The 14,374-nt window shown below is 35.0% G+C and overlaps 1 protein-coding gene across 8 annotated transcripts in view; it reads left to right on the top strand.

The window, feature by feature from the left end:
* FRYL (FRY like transcription coactivator) overlaps positions 1–14,374 on the top strand; it is a 295,403-nt gene that overhangs the window by 185,129 nt on the left and 95,900 nt on the right. For all 8 annotated transcript variants that reach the window (XM_057502200.1, XM_057502204.1, XM_036892566.2 and 5 more), the window contains 9 exons: positions 1,775–1,878; positions 2,073–2,181; positions 3,775–3,861; positions 6,123–6,294; positions 6,743–6,875; positions 9,011–9,118; positions 12,496–12,733; positions 13,602–13,787; positions 14,055–14,141. In XM_057502200.1, coding sequence (XP_057358183.1) covers positions 1,775–1,878; positions 2,073–2,181; positions 3,775–3,861; positions 6,123–6,294; positions 6,743–6,875; positions 9,011–9,118; positions 12,496–12,733; positions 13,602–13,787; positions 14,055–14,141 — 1,224 coding nt within the window. The remainder of the gene's footprint in view (positions 1–1,774; positions 1,879–2,072; positions 2,182–3,774; positions 3,862–6,122; positions 6,295–6,742; positions 6,876–9,010; positions 9,119–12,495; positions 12,734–13,601; positions 13,788–14,054; positions 14,142–14,374) is intronic.

The following is a 14,374-nucleotide window of genomic DNA, read 5'->3' as shown; positions in this document are numbered from 1 at the left end:
GTAATTACATATCTTTTTGTTTAAGGCTCACATCAATTTAGGATGTTTTTATTATTCAGACAAGTATAGCAGCATTGTAGTGACTAAAAATAATATTTGATTTTTATCACTTAATCTTGTTGTTTTGGTATTATTTAGTATAAAGTCTGCTTTGTAAACATAGTCCATATTGGAAAGTTTGAAAATCAAGTCTTTTTCATGCCAGATACCCCAGCATTTAAGATAATCAAAATATTAACCATTTCTATGAGAACAATTTTTTATGTGGAATTGGCCTTAAATATTTTTAATATATTTCATTATATATTTATTTTATTAGTCATAGTTTGAAATAATTTAATGTGGAATAATTTGGAGTGTACATAAAATGAACTGAATTCATATTTTAGTACTTGATACCTTGGATTTAAATGATAGAAAAGAAAGTTATGTTATAGAAAAGAAAGTACTACAAAAAGCTTGTTGTTATTAGTAGCATGCAAACATATGATATACTTTATATGGTACTTTACATTACTAACAAATTAGTGGAAACTACTTGGAGAGTATATTTGAAGTTTGGGATCTATTAATTTGCAATGAAGGGGGAGGGATTGATATTGAGACTCTGGTAAAGTAACTAATATTCCATTCCTAATAATAACAAATTTTCACATAAATGTACAAAATTATATTTTCTAGTTTTTTTATAAAAATATCTTCAGTTGTTTTTTTTTTTTGCATTGCTTTCAGTCATACATAGATGTCCATTCTATGGGATAGCTAAATTAGTATTTTAAAACCACCTTTTTGTTAGTTGCTATATATAAAATAACTGTTAACAATAAGAAATCCCACAAACCAAATTAACACTAGTTTAAAGCAATCTTACCACCAGTTAACAGATGCGTAAAAAGTTTCACTTAATAAAGGTGGTTATTAGCTACTTTTCAAATTTCACAATTAAATCGCATTACATGATTAGTCATTTGAGAATTTTTTATAACAACTAGTATGAAGAAAATGCTGATCAGATTCTGATTGAAAGAGAATACTTCTTTGATTCTAAATAATAATTTAAATAATAACCTATTCTACATAAAATCAAAAGTATAACACCTAACATTTAGTGTCTAACACCTAATATTTATTAACATGTGCCAGGCATTGTTCCAGGTACAAAACGTTAACAACTTAATAACTCTGTGGGGTAGGTGGCGTGGTATCTCCATGTTAGAGGTGAGATGGTTGTGGCACCAAGCAGCACACAGTGCTCGAGGACAGGGTTTGACCAGTCATTCCTAATTTCAGAGTCTATCCTCTTAACCCACTATTCTATATTCTCTCTTACAAACATCATCACTCAATATATTGCTTTTTTTCATAAGTAATATTTGGTGTTCTAAATTTTCACTGTGTATGGACTGCAGTGAATTTTCTCCACAGATGAGCCATCCTTCATCATTATGTCCATATTGTGTGAGCCATTTACCATCAAATAGCTGATGTGTGTATACTTAAGGAATTCTTTGAGGTGTCAATGTAATGCTAATATTTCACTGTTCCGTCTTGAGAACTAAGGAATAGCTTAGAATTTCCTTATTTTTGATTACTTTTGCACTGTTTGTACTTAATCACCGAACATATACTTAACACATTTAAACCTGTTTTAGATCGAATACAAAAAAGGGGAGTGGTGAGGGCTTTTAGTTGTTCACAGAGAATGTATTTGATTTTAAATGATTGTTAGTATTTTAATAAGTAAGTTATTTTATTCTTTTTTGTTTTTAAACAGAATAAAGATCCTAAAATGTCTCGAGTTGCACTGGAATCTTTGTATAGATTATTGTGGGTTTATGTAATTAGAATAAAATGTGAAAGCAACACTGTAACTCAAAGGTGAGTGCCTTTGTATTCAAGAGTATTTAAAGTAAAATCTTGGTTAAAAAAATCACACTGATGAAATGTTAGCTAACACTGTATAAATATCTTGAAGAGGAATATGAATTCTCTTGGTATGTTAGGAAGAATAGGAAGAATGTTTTGTTGTTAATTTCATTATCCCATTATGACTAAATCTTTTTTTCCTATAGTCGTCTTATGAGCATAGTGTCAGCACTTTTCCCAAAAGGTTCACGCAGTGTGGTTCCTCGTGATACACCGCTCAATATATTTGTCAAGATCATTCAGTTCATTGCTCAGGTGAGTGCTTCATCTCATGATATGTATGTACATGTAGATTATAAGAGTAATCTATTGCAGGTTTTAAAATTTGTTATACATCTAAAAAACATAACAAAAACATTTGTTAATATTGAATAGTGAAAAAGAAAAATATGCTTGCAAAAAAGTAAAAAGATGTGCTGTTCACTTTATGTGACAAAATAAGTTTAAACCATTGATCTACATGCTTGGGGAAGGAAAGGAAACCCACAGGTGGAAACTCTTAATTTAGGAAGGGTTAAGAAAGTGTCTCTTAGTCCTCCTCTTAGGAAATGGACTAATTACCTCATGAGTATCTTGAAAGATTTTTGGAAACTTGTTTTCATAATCTGCATTAATCTGGGTTCTTAGTTGCAGACTAGAACCCATTGTAGCTTGTTGAACCCAAAGGGATCTTTTAAGACATACAGATAGTTCACAGAATCACTAGTAGGACTGACTGGTCTGAGTGACTAAGAGGAAACTGCAGAATTGGTCTCTCAAGGAAGCTGCTGCTCTGCCAGTCAGAAAGCTGCCCAGATTAGGAGGTTACCACAGGTGCTTCAGACTCAGTGAGCTGCCGTGAGCCCCGCCAGTAAAAGATTGCATTCTCCTCTACCGCCTCATGTGCTCCAGTTCTTGAAGACTCCCATGAGTATCACTTGGCAGGGTCTAAATCACATCCTGAAGCCTACTGTCATAAGGAATTCTGGGAAATACCGTTTTAGCTTTCTGGCTTCTGCAGTAAAGGAAGGCATACTAGAAGGAGATTAAATGAGTGCTAAGTGAGCAAATCCGAGGTTTTGGTCACATTCTCTTCTGGGACATCAGCCTTGGAGAAGCATAGGTAGGGTTACCTCCTCAACTTAGGAAATGCTTTGATTCCAGAATATTCTGCATTTTCTTTGAACTAAAACTGACCACTTAGATGACCCATAATGTAAACATTTTTGACAGTGAGGTACAAGGAATATTAAGTAAAATACATTTCCATTACTGGAGCACAGGCCTAATGATAATTAGATAAGTATAAATGTGTCAGTAAGATGAATGACAGCAAATTGTGCTTTAGATCTAGTATTTGGAAGAATTTGCCATTAGCTTGCATCTCTTCCCTTTTTTTCCTCTAGGATCTTACCCGCTCCCTTGGGTTAATCACACCAACACTCTACCAGAACTATAAAACTCTCAAACATCAATTAGTCTTATTAGGCAAGCTTTTTCTAGGAGATTTCCTTCCTGGAGCCCTGTTCTTCCTGTCTCATGTAAACTCACTGTTCTTTAGGCCTGTTGCATAGCAGTATCTTAGGACTTCATTTCATAATCATTCTAGAAATTCCTTCAGTTAGTTTTATAAATATTTTTGTGAGTAAGTGTTTACAGCTTTTATCCTTTTGGTTGGGATATTAAAACATTTGATAATATCATATTTTTTAACCTTTATTCATATGTGTTTTTCTTTTATCCAACTAGATTTGTGGACTTACGGGCACAGGCCTGTGTTGTTGCCATTATATGTATAATTCTGAACGTGATACCCAACATATAGTAGGAGGAAGTTGTAAGGATTTGTTAATTTTTTTTTTCTTCTAGGAACGTTTGGATTTTGCAATGAAAGAAATAATATTTGATCTTCTCAGTGTTGGAAAATCTACTAAAACTTTCACCATTAATCCAGAGGTAAAAAAATTATAATGTAGTAGTATATTATCCTATTCAATTTTTTTATTAAAAAAAGTTTTTTTAGAGCATAAATTCTGGAACCAAAATTTAATGTCTCAAATCCGTAGTTAGAAGCTTTATTTCCAACTACAAGTGTGACTTGAGTCAGGTTATTTAGCCTTTCTGATGACTGGCTGAATGGTTTAATAGTAGTTTTAAACATGGTGAAAAAGTAATTGAAAGAGAGGAAATTTCCTGGCTTAGCCAGCTCAGCTAACTTCTAAAAGTTGAGACATGAGCTCAGGTTTCTTTTATTAATGTTACTATTATTTCTTTAATAAATATCACTTATTCAACATTTGTTGAGCATCAAAAATGTGTCAGGCACTGTTTTAGGTTTTAGAGACAAAAATCCTTTTAAGTGGAGCTTACAATCTTAAAAAATATTCAAAAATTAAGATAAACATCATTTTTTATTTCTGTGGCCCTGTTATTCACTAGTAAACTCTAACTCTTTAGACATTACATTTTAAGATTGTTGAAAAGTATTTTACAGACTACTTGCTCATAGGAATCTAATGACACTGGAGAATATAAAAGGCAAAATAGGTGTTCCCTTTTTTACTTCTTTTCAATTACTGTGCTGGTCCTTGTCATACTCGAATCCTGAGATATACATGTAGTTAATGAATGAGTTAGAATGTTACTGAGGCTTTTTAAAGTAGGTTAATAATTATTTCCAGATTTATAAAGTGAGCAGAAATGAGTGTTTTTATAGATGACACATTTACTGTGCTTTTCAGCAACCAAAATCACATAAGGAAAGACATTTTTTTGAACATCCATTTAAAAAAATATTCTCTCCATTAAACAAGTTTATTTCTAAAAATAAGTTTTTTCCTTACTGAAGCTCTATACTAGGAGTATAAAAAAGGTGATTTTTGCTGTTTTGTTGCTGTTTTTCCAGACTGACTTTATTAGGAGTATCTTCAATCTCTGTTTTCTTTTCAGGAATCTTTTTAAGCTTGTGAGATCTAGTTTAGTTAAAGACAGATAAAATTATCCATTAATCCATTTAATCAAATACATGCAAGTTGCAATACCCTGGAGGCACCTCTGTGAACACCGGGGTATTGTAGAGTTTTCCCACCCCCCTCCAGATGTTTTCTGTGACCATGTGATAGGACCGTCTGATACTAGTAAGGGAGAACACCAGTACTATGTCATAGGTAAATACAAGTAAAGCTTAAAACCTTAATCTTATTTAGATAACCACATATATAAATAAAGGTTCTATTTCCCCCCTGTAAGCCAATGAACTATTTTGCATACACACTGGGATGCACATACCCTCTTTAGAGACCACTAGTATTAAGTCAGGGATAATAATAGCTTGGCCTGAGATAGTGGTGTGGGTGGAGAGAAGACCATTTACCAACACATTGAGAAGGGAGAAATGCACCTGGTTTGAACATGTCATTCTGAGGTATTGTTTTGACATGCAAGTAGAGTCGAGTGGGTCTGAGGGTCTGAGTTTAGAGGAGAGGTGAGGCCCAAATTAGTGGATGATCTGGTATGGGTGGTAATTGAAACCATGTAAATACATGAATGTACTATGGGAGAGAATACATGATAGGAGAAGGCAGTCCAGGACCTCGTCTTGGAACAGTCTACCATTTGATACTCAAATAAAGGAGGCTAAACTAGAAATGCAGGTAGAGATGATACACCTGACAGAGGCACAGATGTATCAAAGGAAGAGAGTACTTCAGGAAAGAAGGAATACTTGACAGTGTTCTGTGCTGCTGAAAAGTCAAATAGGATGCTGGAGAAATGCCATTGTTTTGGATAGATTGGTCACTGATGAGTAAGAGTTGCTTCAGAAAAATATTGTGGAGAGGGCTTATTCCATGAAGATAGTTGAGTATATTTAACAAATTGGAAATATTCAATTGAAAGGGAAATGTTGAAGAGAAAGGATAATTGGCAGTGTAATGTTCCTGCAAGAGCAGGTGGGATTCCAACAGATAGGAAGACAGTACCCCAGTCCCCCCTCAACTGTAGTAAGAGCAAAGGAGAGAAGTAGGAGGTACAGATATAAGCAAATGGTTGTTCCTGTAGTGAGAGATTGAGGAAGTTGATGGTTTTCTCTTCCTGTGAAGTGGGAGACGTACTTGCTGAGCAGGGGCCAGGGGCCAGGATGGTAGGACAGTAAGAGAGTTGAGAAAAAGATACTTTCTGGCACTGACTTCTTCATTTTAAAACTTTCTTTTCTGAAGAGGATGAACATAGGCCTCAGAGTCTTCCTTGTGATAGCGGACAGCTTGCAGCAGAAAGATGGTGAGCCCCCGATGCCGACAACAGGAGTTATTCTTCCATCAGGAAACACTCTTCGTGTGAAGAAAATTTTTCTAAACAAAACCTTGACAGATGAAGAAGCAAAAGTCATAGGTTAGTGTCAACTGAAACAAATAAATTGCTTTGTAATACAGTTTCTTTTGTAAAATTTTATGATCAAATCTAAAATGTATATATATATTTGCCCAACATGTCTATTCCAGTATACAAAGCGATACAAAAACGAGTACAATTTTGATATCTCTAAGTCTTCATATTAAGAATCTCCTGGTTAAATCTTTATTTTCTTACATGATACTATTCACTGCATTTTGTCCTTCCTTCAAATTAATTTTAGTTCTGTGAATAATTTGACTCATTTTCTGCAATATAGAGAACCTTATCACCAGGGGTAAGATTATATGTCACAATTGAAATTACTTCTTTGGTGACAACAGTAAGCTAACATCACTGAAAGATTGATGGGCATTTGTTTTCTGCAGAAATAACTGTATTCTCTCTCTAATTTCTGACATCTTCTAACTGAGGTTTTTTTCCCTAGGAATGTCAGTTTACTACCCGCAAGTGAGAAAAGCATTAGATAGCATTCTCAGACACTTGGACAAAGAAGTTGGGAGACCTATGTGTATGACTAGTGTGCAGATGTCTAATAAGGAACCTGAAGATATGATTACGTATGTCACACATTATTTCTCTTCATTGCTCTTTCAGTTTTCATAAAAAAGTATAGATGGTTGATTCTTGTGTGTTTCCTTATTTTCTTCTCGAGTTCTCCTGTGTTACCATCTACTACAGTTTTTAATACAGTGATTCCTTCCATATGCTCAGCTTTATTCTTTAAAGTGCTGTCCAACCAGTATAGACAGCAAAAGGCATCCTGGATCTTGGTTTAGTTTGTTGTCAGTGACAAGGGCCTATACTTATTTCATGAGTGATAGATTAATCCTGGTTACCCCTGATGTGTGTGGACATGGTTGGTTTATTAAGTCAAACAAAAGCTCTTATTTCTAGAATCCCAATAAACAAAAAAGAACACTTGAAAATCTGGTAACCAGGGGTACAGAACAGAATTCAATGAGTAGTTTTTTCAAAACAGTACCTCATCCCATCTACCCCCACTGTCCCAAGACATCTGTCACTGCCTCTCATCCCAGCACCCTTTTTTCCTTATTATTAGGGATGTCCCCCTGAAAGGAGGATGTGTTTTATAGCAATAACTACTTTTATATGCTTGGAAGTATCTACATATATTGTGTAATGGAGGGCATTTTCTAGATAGTGAAAACTGCACTGTAGGTTTTAGGGTACCGAATTGCACAGCTGATCTCTCAATACAGAGTCATTATATACTTGTACACACTAACTCTGGGTATTACTCTAAAGTGATATATTTTTCCTGCATTATGTCCCCTGGGAAATCTCCATCCTTTTGTCACAACCACTTTCCTCATTTATGTCAGTAAGTTTGCCCTCACTAAGTTCCTGGCTTGAATGTAGAGGCTTCCACCACAGCAGTGTCAGCTGGTTCTTCTGTAACTCCTGTTAATGTCTGATCCGAATTTCACTTCTGGTGATAGCACTTTTCCTTTCTTTGCTGCACTTCCATCTTTGTTGGCCAGTTTCCCCTTTTGATTATCCATGTTAGGGTTATAAAATGTTTATTAATTATTTCTGGTGACAGTGAAGCAGCACAACTATACCCGTTGCTGTCTGTGTGAACTGAATACGATTGTCCAGCAACCAGTCACAACAGACTTTGAAAAGGTGATGTGATTAGACACTGATCATAATGCACATCTGCTGTTAGTGATTTATGGACTAAAGAGCTAATAGGGAAGCTTGTTTGTGCAATTGCTTTCAGTTAATATGTGATAACCGAAAATTAAGCTGTGTTGTTGGGGACTGGTATTATTAACTAAATTGTGATAATTCAAGTTCATGCATATTGGAATCATGCAGAGAAGATGGACTATATAAAATCTCTAAAAGTAGGTAGCAAATACATTGCCACTATAATGACTACTGACCCACAATGCTTAAGATATCCAAATTCTTTTCTACAGAAGAATTATTGTATTGGGCCAACTAAATAACAATTTGAATAAAATAAATTAACCAAAGCTTTACCTTGAAATACAGATCAAACTAAAAGCCAATATATTAGGAGGTCAGTACTTAAAATAAAATAATAAAATCATTGAATAATTGGAAAAAATATAGGAGAAATAAATTGCATCAAGCCTCTGGAAGAACCAGGGTTTTCAAAAATTGACACATTTTATGACATTAATATGTATATTTGTGTGTATATGCGTGTGTGTGTACTAAGTAAAATAAAAAGACAGGGACAATACCAACAGTGGTCTATAAGAATATATATTTACTAACACTCCTGTTAGTATATAGTATAAATTAACAAAAATTTTTTGCTAACTTTATAGGCCCCCGTTATTTATATAAGATCAATATTATTTATTGAAGGATAGATATTGATTGAATTATTTCTTATTCTTTGAAATATATTCTAAATAATTTTCTTAATATTATTTAAGCATAATAGTTCCTTTTTTCTTGTTTTCTAATTACTGAAAATCATTTTTGCTTGCTAGCAGTGCTTTTTCCATGAATTATCTATTCTTTTGTTCTTTTATAAACTGGTAACTATTTGCTGGATTTGTTTGAGTTCTTTTTATATTAAATACATTAAACTTTTCTGGGAGACTCCTGTATTCTCTATTTTTCCAAGTCAGCTTTCACTGTCTAGCATATGTAATATACTTACTAAATTCTGTTGTGATGTATTTTTCAGGGGGGAAAGAAAACCCAAAATTGATTTGTTTAGGACTTGTATTGCTGCTATTCCAAGGTTGATTCCTGATGGTATGAGCAGAACTGACCTCATTGAATTGTTAGCAAGGTAAATGAGAATTACTATTTGCTAGTTAATTTTATCTGTTTCAGTCCCTTAAAATTTTTAACACAGTTGTTACTGTTGTCATTAGAAGAGCAATAATAAACACATTTTAAATTCTTTATTTACTTGCTAAACTTCCATTTTGTCTTTTATGCTTTGTTAAACACATTCTCCCCACTCATTTTTAATTTTGAAAGTTCTTTGGATTCCCCTGTATATCCTATTTTTCAGTTCCCTAGACTTTCATCTAGTAATATTTCTTGGAATTTATGCCACACATTACCGCTTGTTGAATGGACATAATCAGCGTGTGATGAGGCCCATTAGGCTATTAAGTGTCATGTTAACTCCTATAGTCATTTCTTTAGCACCTCAGGTAGTGACCAGCTGTCATTTTCACTTTCATTCCTGTTACAGAGCCTGTAGGATTCAAATGTTGGTCTCGCTTTCTTCTGTTGGGCATGGGCATGCCATAGCTCTGCAAAATGAGGAATAACTTGACAGCCACACTTGAGTACTAGCTCCTAAAACTAATTCTAAGATGAGGTGATGGGCCTATTGAAAAACTGCTTTGTTGACGTACTTAGGGATTCCTTAGATAAGGGGGTCAGCAAACTTTTCTGTAAAGGACCAGATAGTAAATAATTTGGGAATTGCAAGTCATATGGGTCCGTCACAGCTTCTCATCTCTGCCACTGCTGTGCAGACGCATCATGGGCGACACGTACAGGAGTGGGAATGGCTGCGTGCCAGTGGGCTTCTGGCTCAATTTGACCCTTTGCCATTGTTTGCTGGCTCCTGCCCTAAGTGAAAAACCAAGTACAGTGACTATCATGAGCAATGGTGCTTGACTGTATTGAAAAATTTTTTCTGTTGCTAGGCACTTACAACTGAGGCATAGGTAAATTCACAATGAACAGTCAGCTGACAGACTTGTCCAGCAACCTTTCTTCCTTGTCCTTGGAAACGCCTTAGCATTACACACACCCGTGCATTACCCTATCCACAGCTGTTGTAGGTTGTGATTACATACAGAATGACATTTGTCTCTATTCAGGATTATGAGGAGAGAGAGGGAGTTACCTTGAAACTTTGCACCGTGAGATGTATTCATCCCTTCCCACTCTGTCTTCATTTTTGTTATGAATTAGATGGAAGAGTTACAAAGTTCATGTCAACATTAGGGAGGGAAAAGAAGTTTAATGATTTATAATGTTCCTTAGGAAAGCAGTAAACAACTCTCATTCAATTCTTTTATTCCTCCCACCCCAGTTTAACTTGCCTATGTCTTTGTGGATGGTGATCACATGTCCCCCACCAGAATGAAACCACATAAATGAGGGGCAGAGATGGGGAGTCTACTGAAGGAGCGAGCATGGGAACAGGGAATGGCAGTTTGCCTTGCCATTTACTTTGCTGCTTTCCCCCATGATATTCGTTTACTAATTAATATACTTTAGCAGAAAAAAAGATTTTAGGGTGTGTGCTATTTTGTCCCCTTTCCTATCACTGGATAATAGTTCAACTCTTACTTAAAAATAAAGGAAACTAAACAAAGATGGCATTGTAGATTTGTAGACCTGTGTGCTGTATCTAAGGAAAGTTCATTAATTCCCCTGCCTTAAATTAGCCAGGCTACATTGTTACTCTCTGTATATAATGAGTCATTAATTCATGCATACAGCTGACCCTTGAAAAACAAAAGGTTTAGGGGCACTGAGTCCCTGCACAATCAAAAATCCATATATAATTTTTGACTCCCCCAAAACTTAACTACTAATAGCCTACCATTGACGGAAGCCTTACCAATGACATGAACAGTCAACTAACACATGTTTTGTATGTCTTATGTATTATATTCTGTATTCTTACAAAGTAAGCTAGAGAAAATGTTTCTTTTTTTCCCAAATTGTTGCAGATCTTCAAAAAAATTTCCAATATATTTGTTGAAAAAGATCTGCATATAAGTGGGCCCATGCAGTTCAAACCCGTGTTGCTCAAGGTCATCTGTATGTATCCTGAGTCACACAGATAGGTGAAAGATGGGTATTTATACCTCTGTGGATTCAAGGGATGTTGAAATACCTTGAGAGTCAGTGTCACCAAGATAGTCACTCGCCTCTCCCGCAGTATGTCCCTGGGTGCCGCCCTCAGACAGAATCTGGGACTGGAGCTCCTTGATCTGACCCTGTAAGACATATCCGATGTTATCCTCAAACTGCTGTGGCCCCACGGCTTCCTCCCAGGTCTGTCTAGCTGGGATAAGTTTTCTCTTCAGTCTCCTTGTCAGCTGAAGTTTGGCTTAGTGAAGACCAGAAATGAGGTCAGCAGAATGAAGACTGTGCTGCCTCCTTCACCTGAGCCACACAGTGTTCCTCCTTTTGTCATTGAGAATCACTCCAGCTTCCCAGCTTCCCAAGCATGTACTTGTGGCATATTGTTAATACTACCTACTGACTGTATTCATTCAGGCTGTTTGTAACTCTGATGCATTTTTCTTGATGGTCAATCACTAAAGTAATCCTCTTTAGCCCCAAAGCAGAAACTCTTACCCATATGACATTTCCTACTGGTTTTCTTTTCTTATGGTTTTCTTGTTCATCATTCTCTTTTCTATGTTCTGTTAAAACCCTTTAACTAATACTATGTTCATGTCCTCATACTGTTCTGTTATCTTTAAAAGGTAATTTTATATAACCTCTCCATTGATTTTTAGACTTAACTCTTTAGGACCTTATGTATTAGTCAACACATTTTTTTCCCATTTTTTTCTAGACATAGTCCATTTATGATGTTACTCTTAAATTTGCTCTAATTCTTACCTTCAAAAACTATTTCTGTTAAATTGATTCCATCTTGATTTCTTCTATTTCCTTCTTTACAGTCAGCCCTAATATTTAACTCTACCTCAGCAGCATGAAAGGAATGATAGAGATAAATCATCTTCTTTCCAGTGATGGTAAAGGACTAAATACATGTGAGATAGTACTAAAATATTACATGATTGGATATAATTTTTGGACTGACTACAGGATAACAACATTTGGTATTTTAAGGATTAAAGAACTTTTTAAATGTAATTCTGATGTGCTAATCTATATTTTCTAAAGGACAGCATTTAGATTTTAATGAAACTTATTATTGAATTATAGTAAAAATACCAACTAGTATTAATAGATTCATATGTGAATTTAAACAAATAAATATAGAATACTTAAGAATGAACATAACACAAAAAGCAAACATTGATCCCTATCTTCATACTTCTTACAAGCCTATCAAGAGGACATTCTTTTTTTTAAGTTCTTCATTTTAAGTTTTAGATGAAAAAACTAGTTGGGAGGCTTTGAGGTTTGCTAATGGAATTTTGTTCCTGGTAGGCTCACAGTTCACATGGATGAAGAACTGCGTGCTCTGGCTTTCAATACTCTGCAGGCACTAGTGCTTGATTTTCCAGATTGGCGGGAAGATGTTCTTTCAGGATTTGTGTATTTTATTGTTCGTGAAGTGACTGATGTCCATCCCACACTTCTTGATAATGCTGTAAAGATGCTGGTACAATTAATAAATCAGTGGAAACAAGCAACCCAAATACATAACAAAAACCAGGACTCACAGGTACCATATTCTTTTGTATTATCCCTTTGTATGTGGTCAGTGGTAAATGACCAATAGTGATGTTAATGTACACTGACTTCCTCAAAAACTGAGAGTTTTACTAGTTTTATTTTCCTTCAAAGTGTTCATAATCCCTTAAATGAAACTATCTATAGTTCATGTATTAAATACAGCTTTTGTGTCCCAAATTTTCCAACCTTCCTCCTTTGGTAGCAGTCTTGAATGAACGTGGAGAATAGAGGTAATTCTAGCTCACATTTAGGTTGTTTCCAGTATATTTAAAACTGATATAATAAAAGTTTTGGGATGTCTTCCATTTGTGTTATTTCCTTGTGTAGCCATGGCACCAGTCCCTATTTCACATACACAGTATGTGTGTTTCTCAGTCATATATGGTGCTCAAATTATTGATTTATGATTATGTATGGTCCTACAACCTTGGAGTTTTAGAGCTGTGTATTCATCTAAGGCAGCCCAGCTTCTCAACCTCTGAAGATCGTAGATACCACCAGGGGCCTGAAAATCTCTATTTCTAACAAGCTCTTTAGATAATGCCATGCTGGTCCACCGTTTTGAGTTTGAATGAGATGATCCAATCCCCTCATTTTCCACATAGAAGTGTTAGACCAAGAGTGATCAGTTGGGTCAGCTCCAAGGTTACGAAATAGTCAGAGAATGATAGAAGCTACTAGGTACAACATAGTATTTAAACTGCCAAGTAAATGCTTTTTTGCACTGTGTACATTAGATTACCTGAGCTGAGTCAGACCTGTAGCTATAATTTATATGATTTGCTTTACTCTTTATTTTACTAGAATATTTATTCATATTATTTTATTTTATATTTAATTTCTGCTTATTTTTCAAGCATGGTGTAGCTAATGGAGCCTCTCATCCCCCTCCTCTGGAAAGGAGCCCATATTCCAATGTATTCCATGTGGTCGAAGGGTTTGCACTTGTCATTCTCTGTAGCAGTCGACCTGCCACTAGGAGATTAGCTGTCAGTATCCTTAGAGAAATACGGGCTTTATTTGCACTTTTGGAAATACCGAAGGTAAGATTTAGGTATATCATTTAGTTATCTAATGAAAATGCTTATATACTGCCCTTTTGTCCATCCTTATTCCATTTCTGTTAATACTGTGCAGGTATAACTTACTTTATAATGAAGTGTTTCTGGCAGGGTCTAAACTAATCCACCTGCCATTGATTCCTTTTTTTAACAAATAGTGCTAAAGTGAATTTTTTATGTTTACTTAGATTTGGGAACTTTTCTTAAAATTTCCTAAGTATTTAAAAATTTATGATGTCTTTTTTACAGGGTGATGATGAATTAGCCATAGATGTGATGGACAGGCTGAGCCCATCCATTCTAGAGAGCTTCATCCATCTCACTGGGGCTGATCAAGTAACTAATGATTTTATGCTATTCAGTCTTGTTTTGGAACTTAAGATATACATTCATACGTGAATTTCTCTTACAAATGTAATGCATTAGAAAGTATTTTCTAGAAAGTACTAGAAAATTCTTCCAGAAAGACAAACACTATATGGTTTCACTTAATACATGGAATCTGAAAAATAAAACAATAGATAAAACAGAAATAGACTTATCAACACAAGAAATGGACTGTTGGTTAC

The sequence above is a fragment of the Manis pentadactyla genome, chromosome 5 (genome assembly GCF_030020395.1).
Source record: "Manis pentadactyla isolate mManPen7 chromosome 5, mManPen7.hap1, whole genome shotgun sequence".
NCBI lineage: Eukaryota > Metazoa > Chordata > Mammalia > Pholidota > Manidae > Manis > Manis pentadactyla.
The sequence above is the reverse complement of the archived record's forward strand: the minus strand, read 5'-3'. Positions and strand labels throughout refer to the sequence as shown.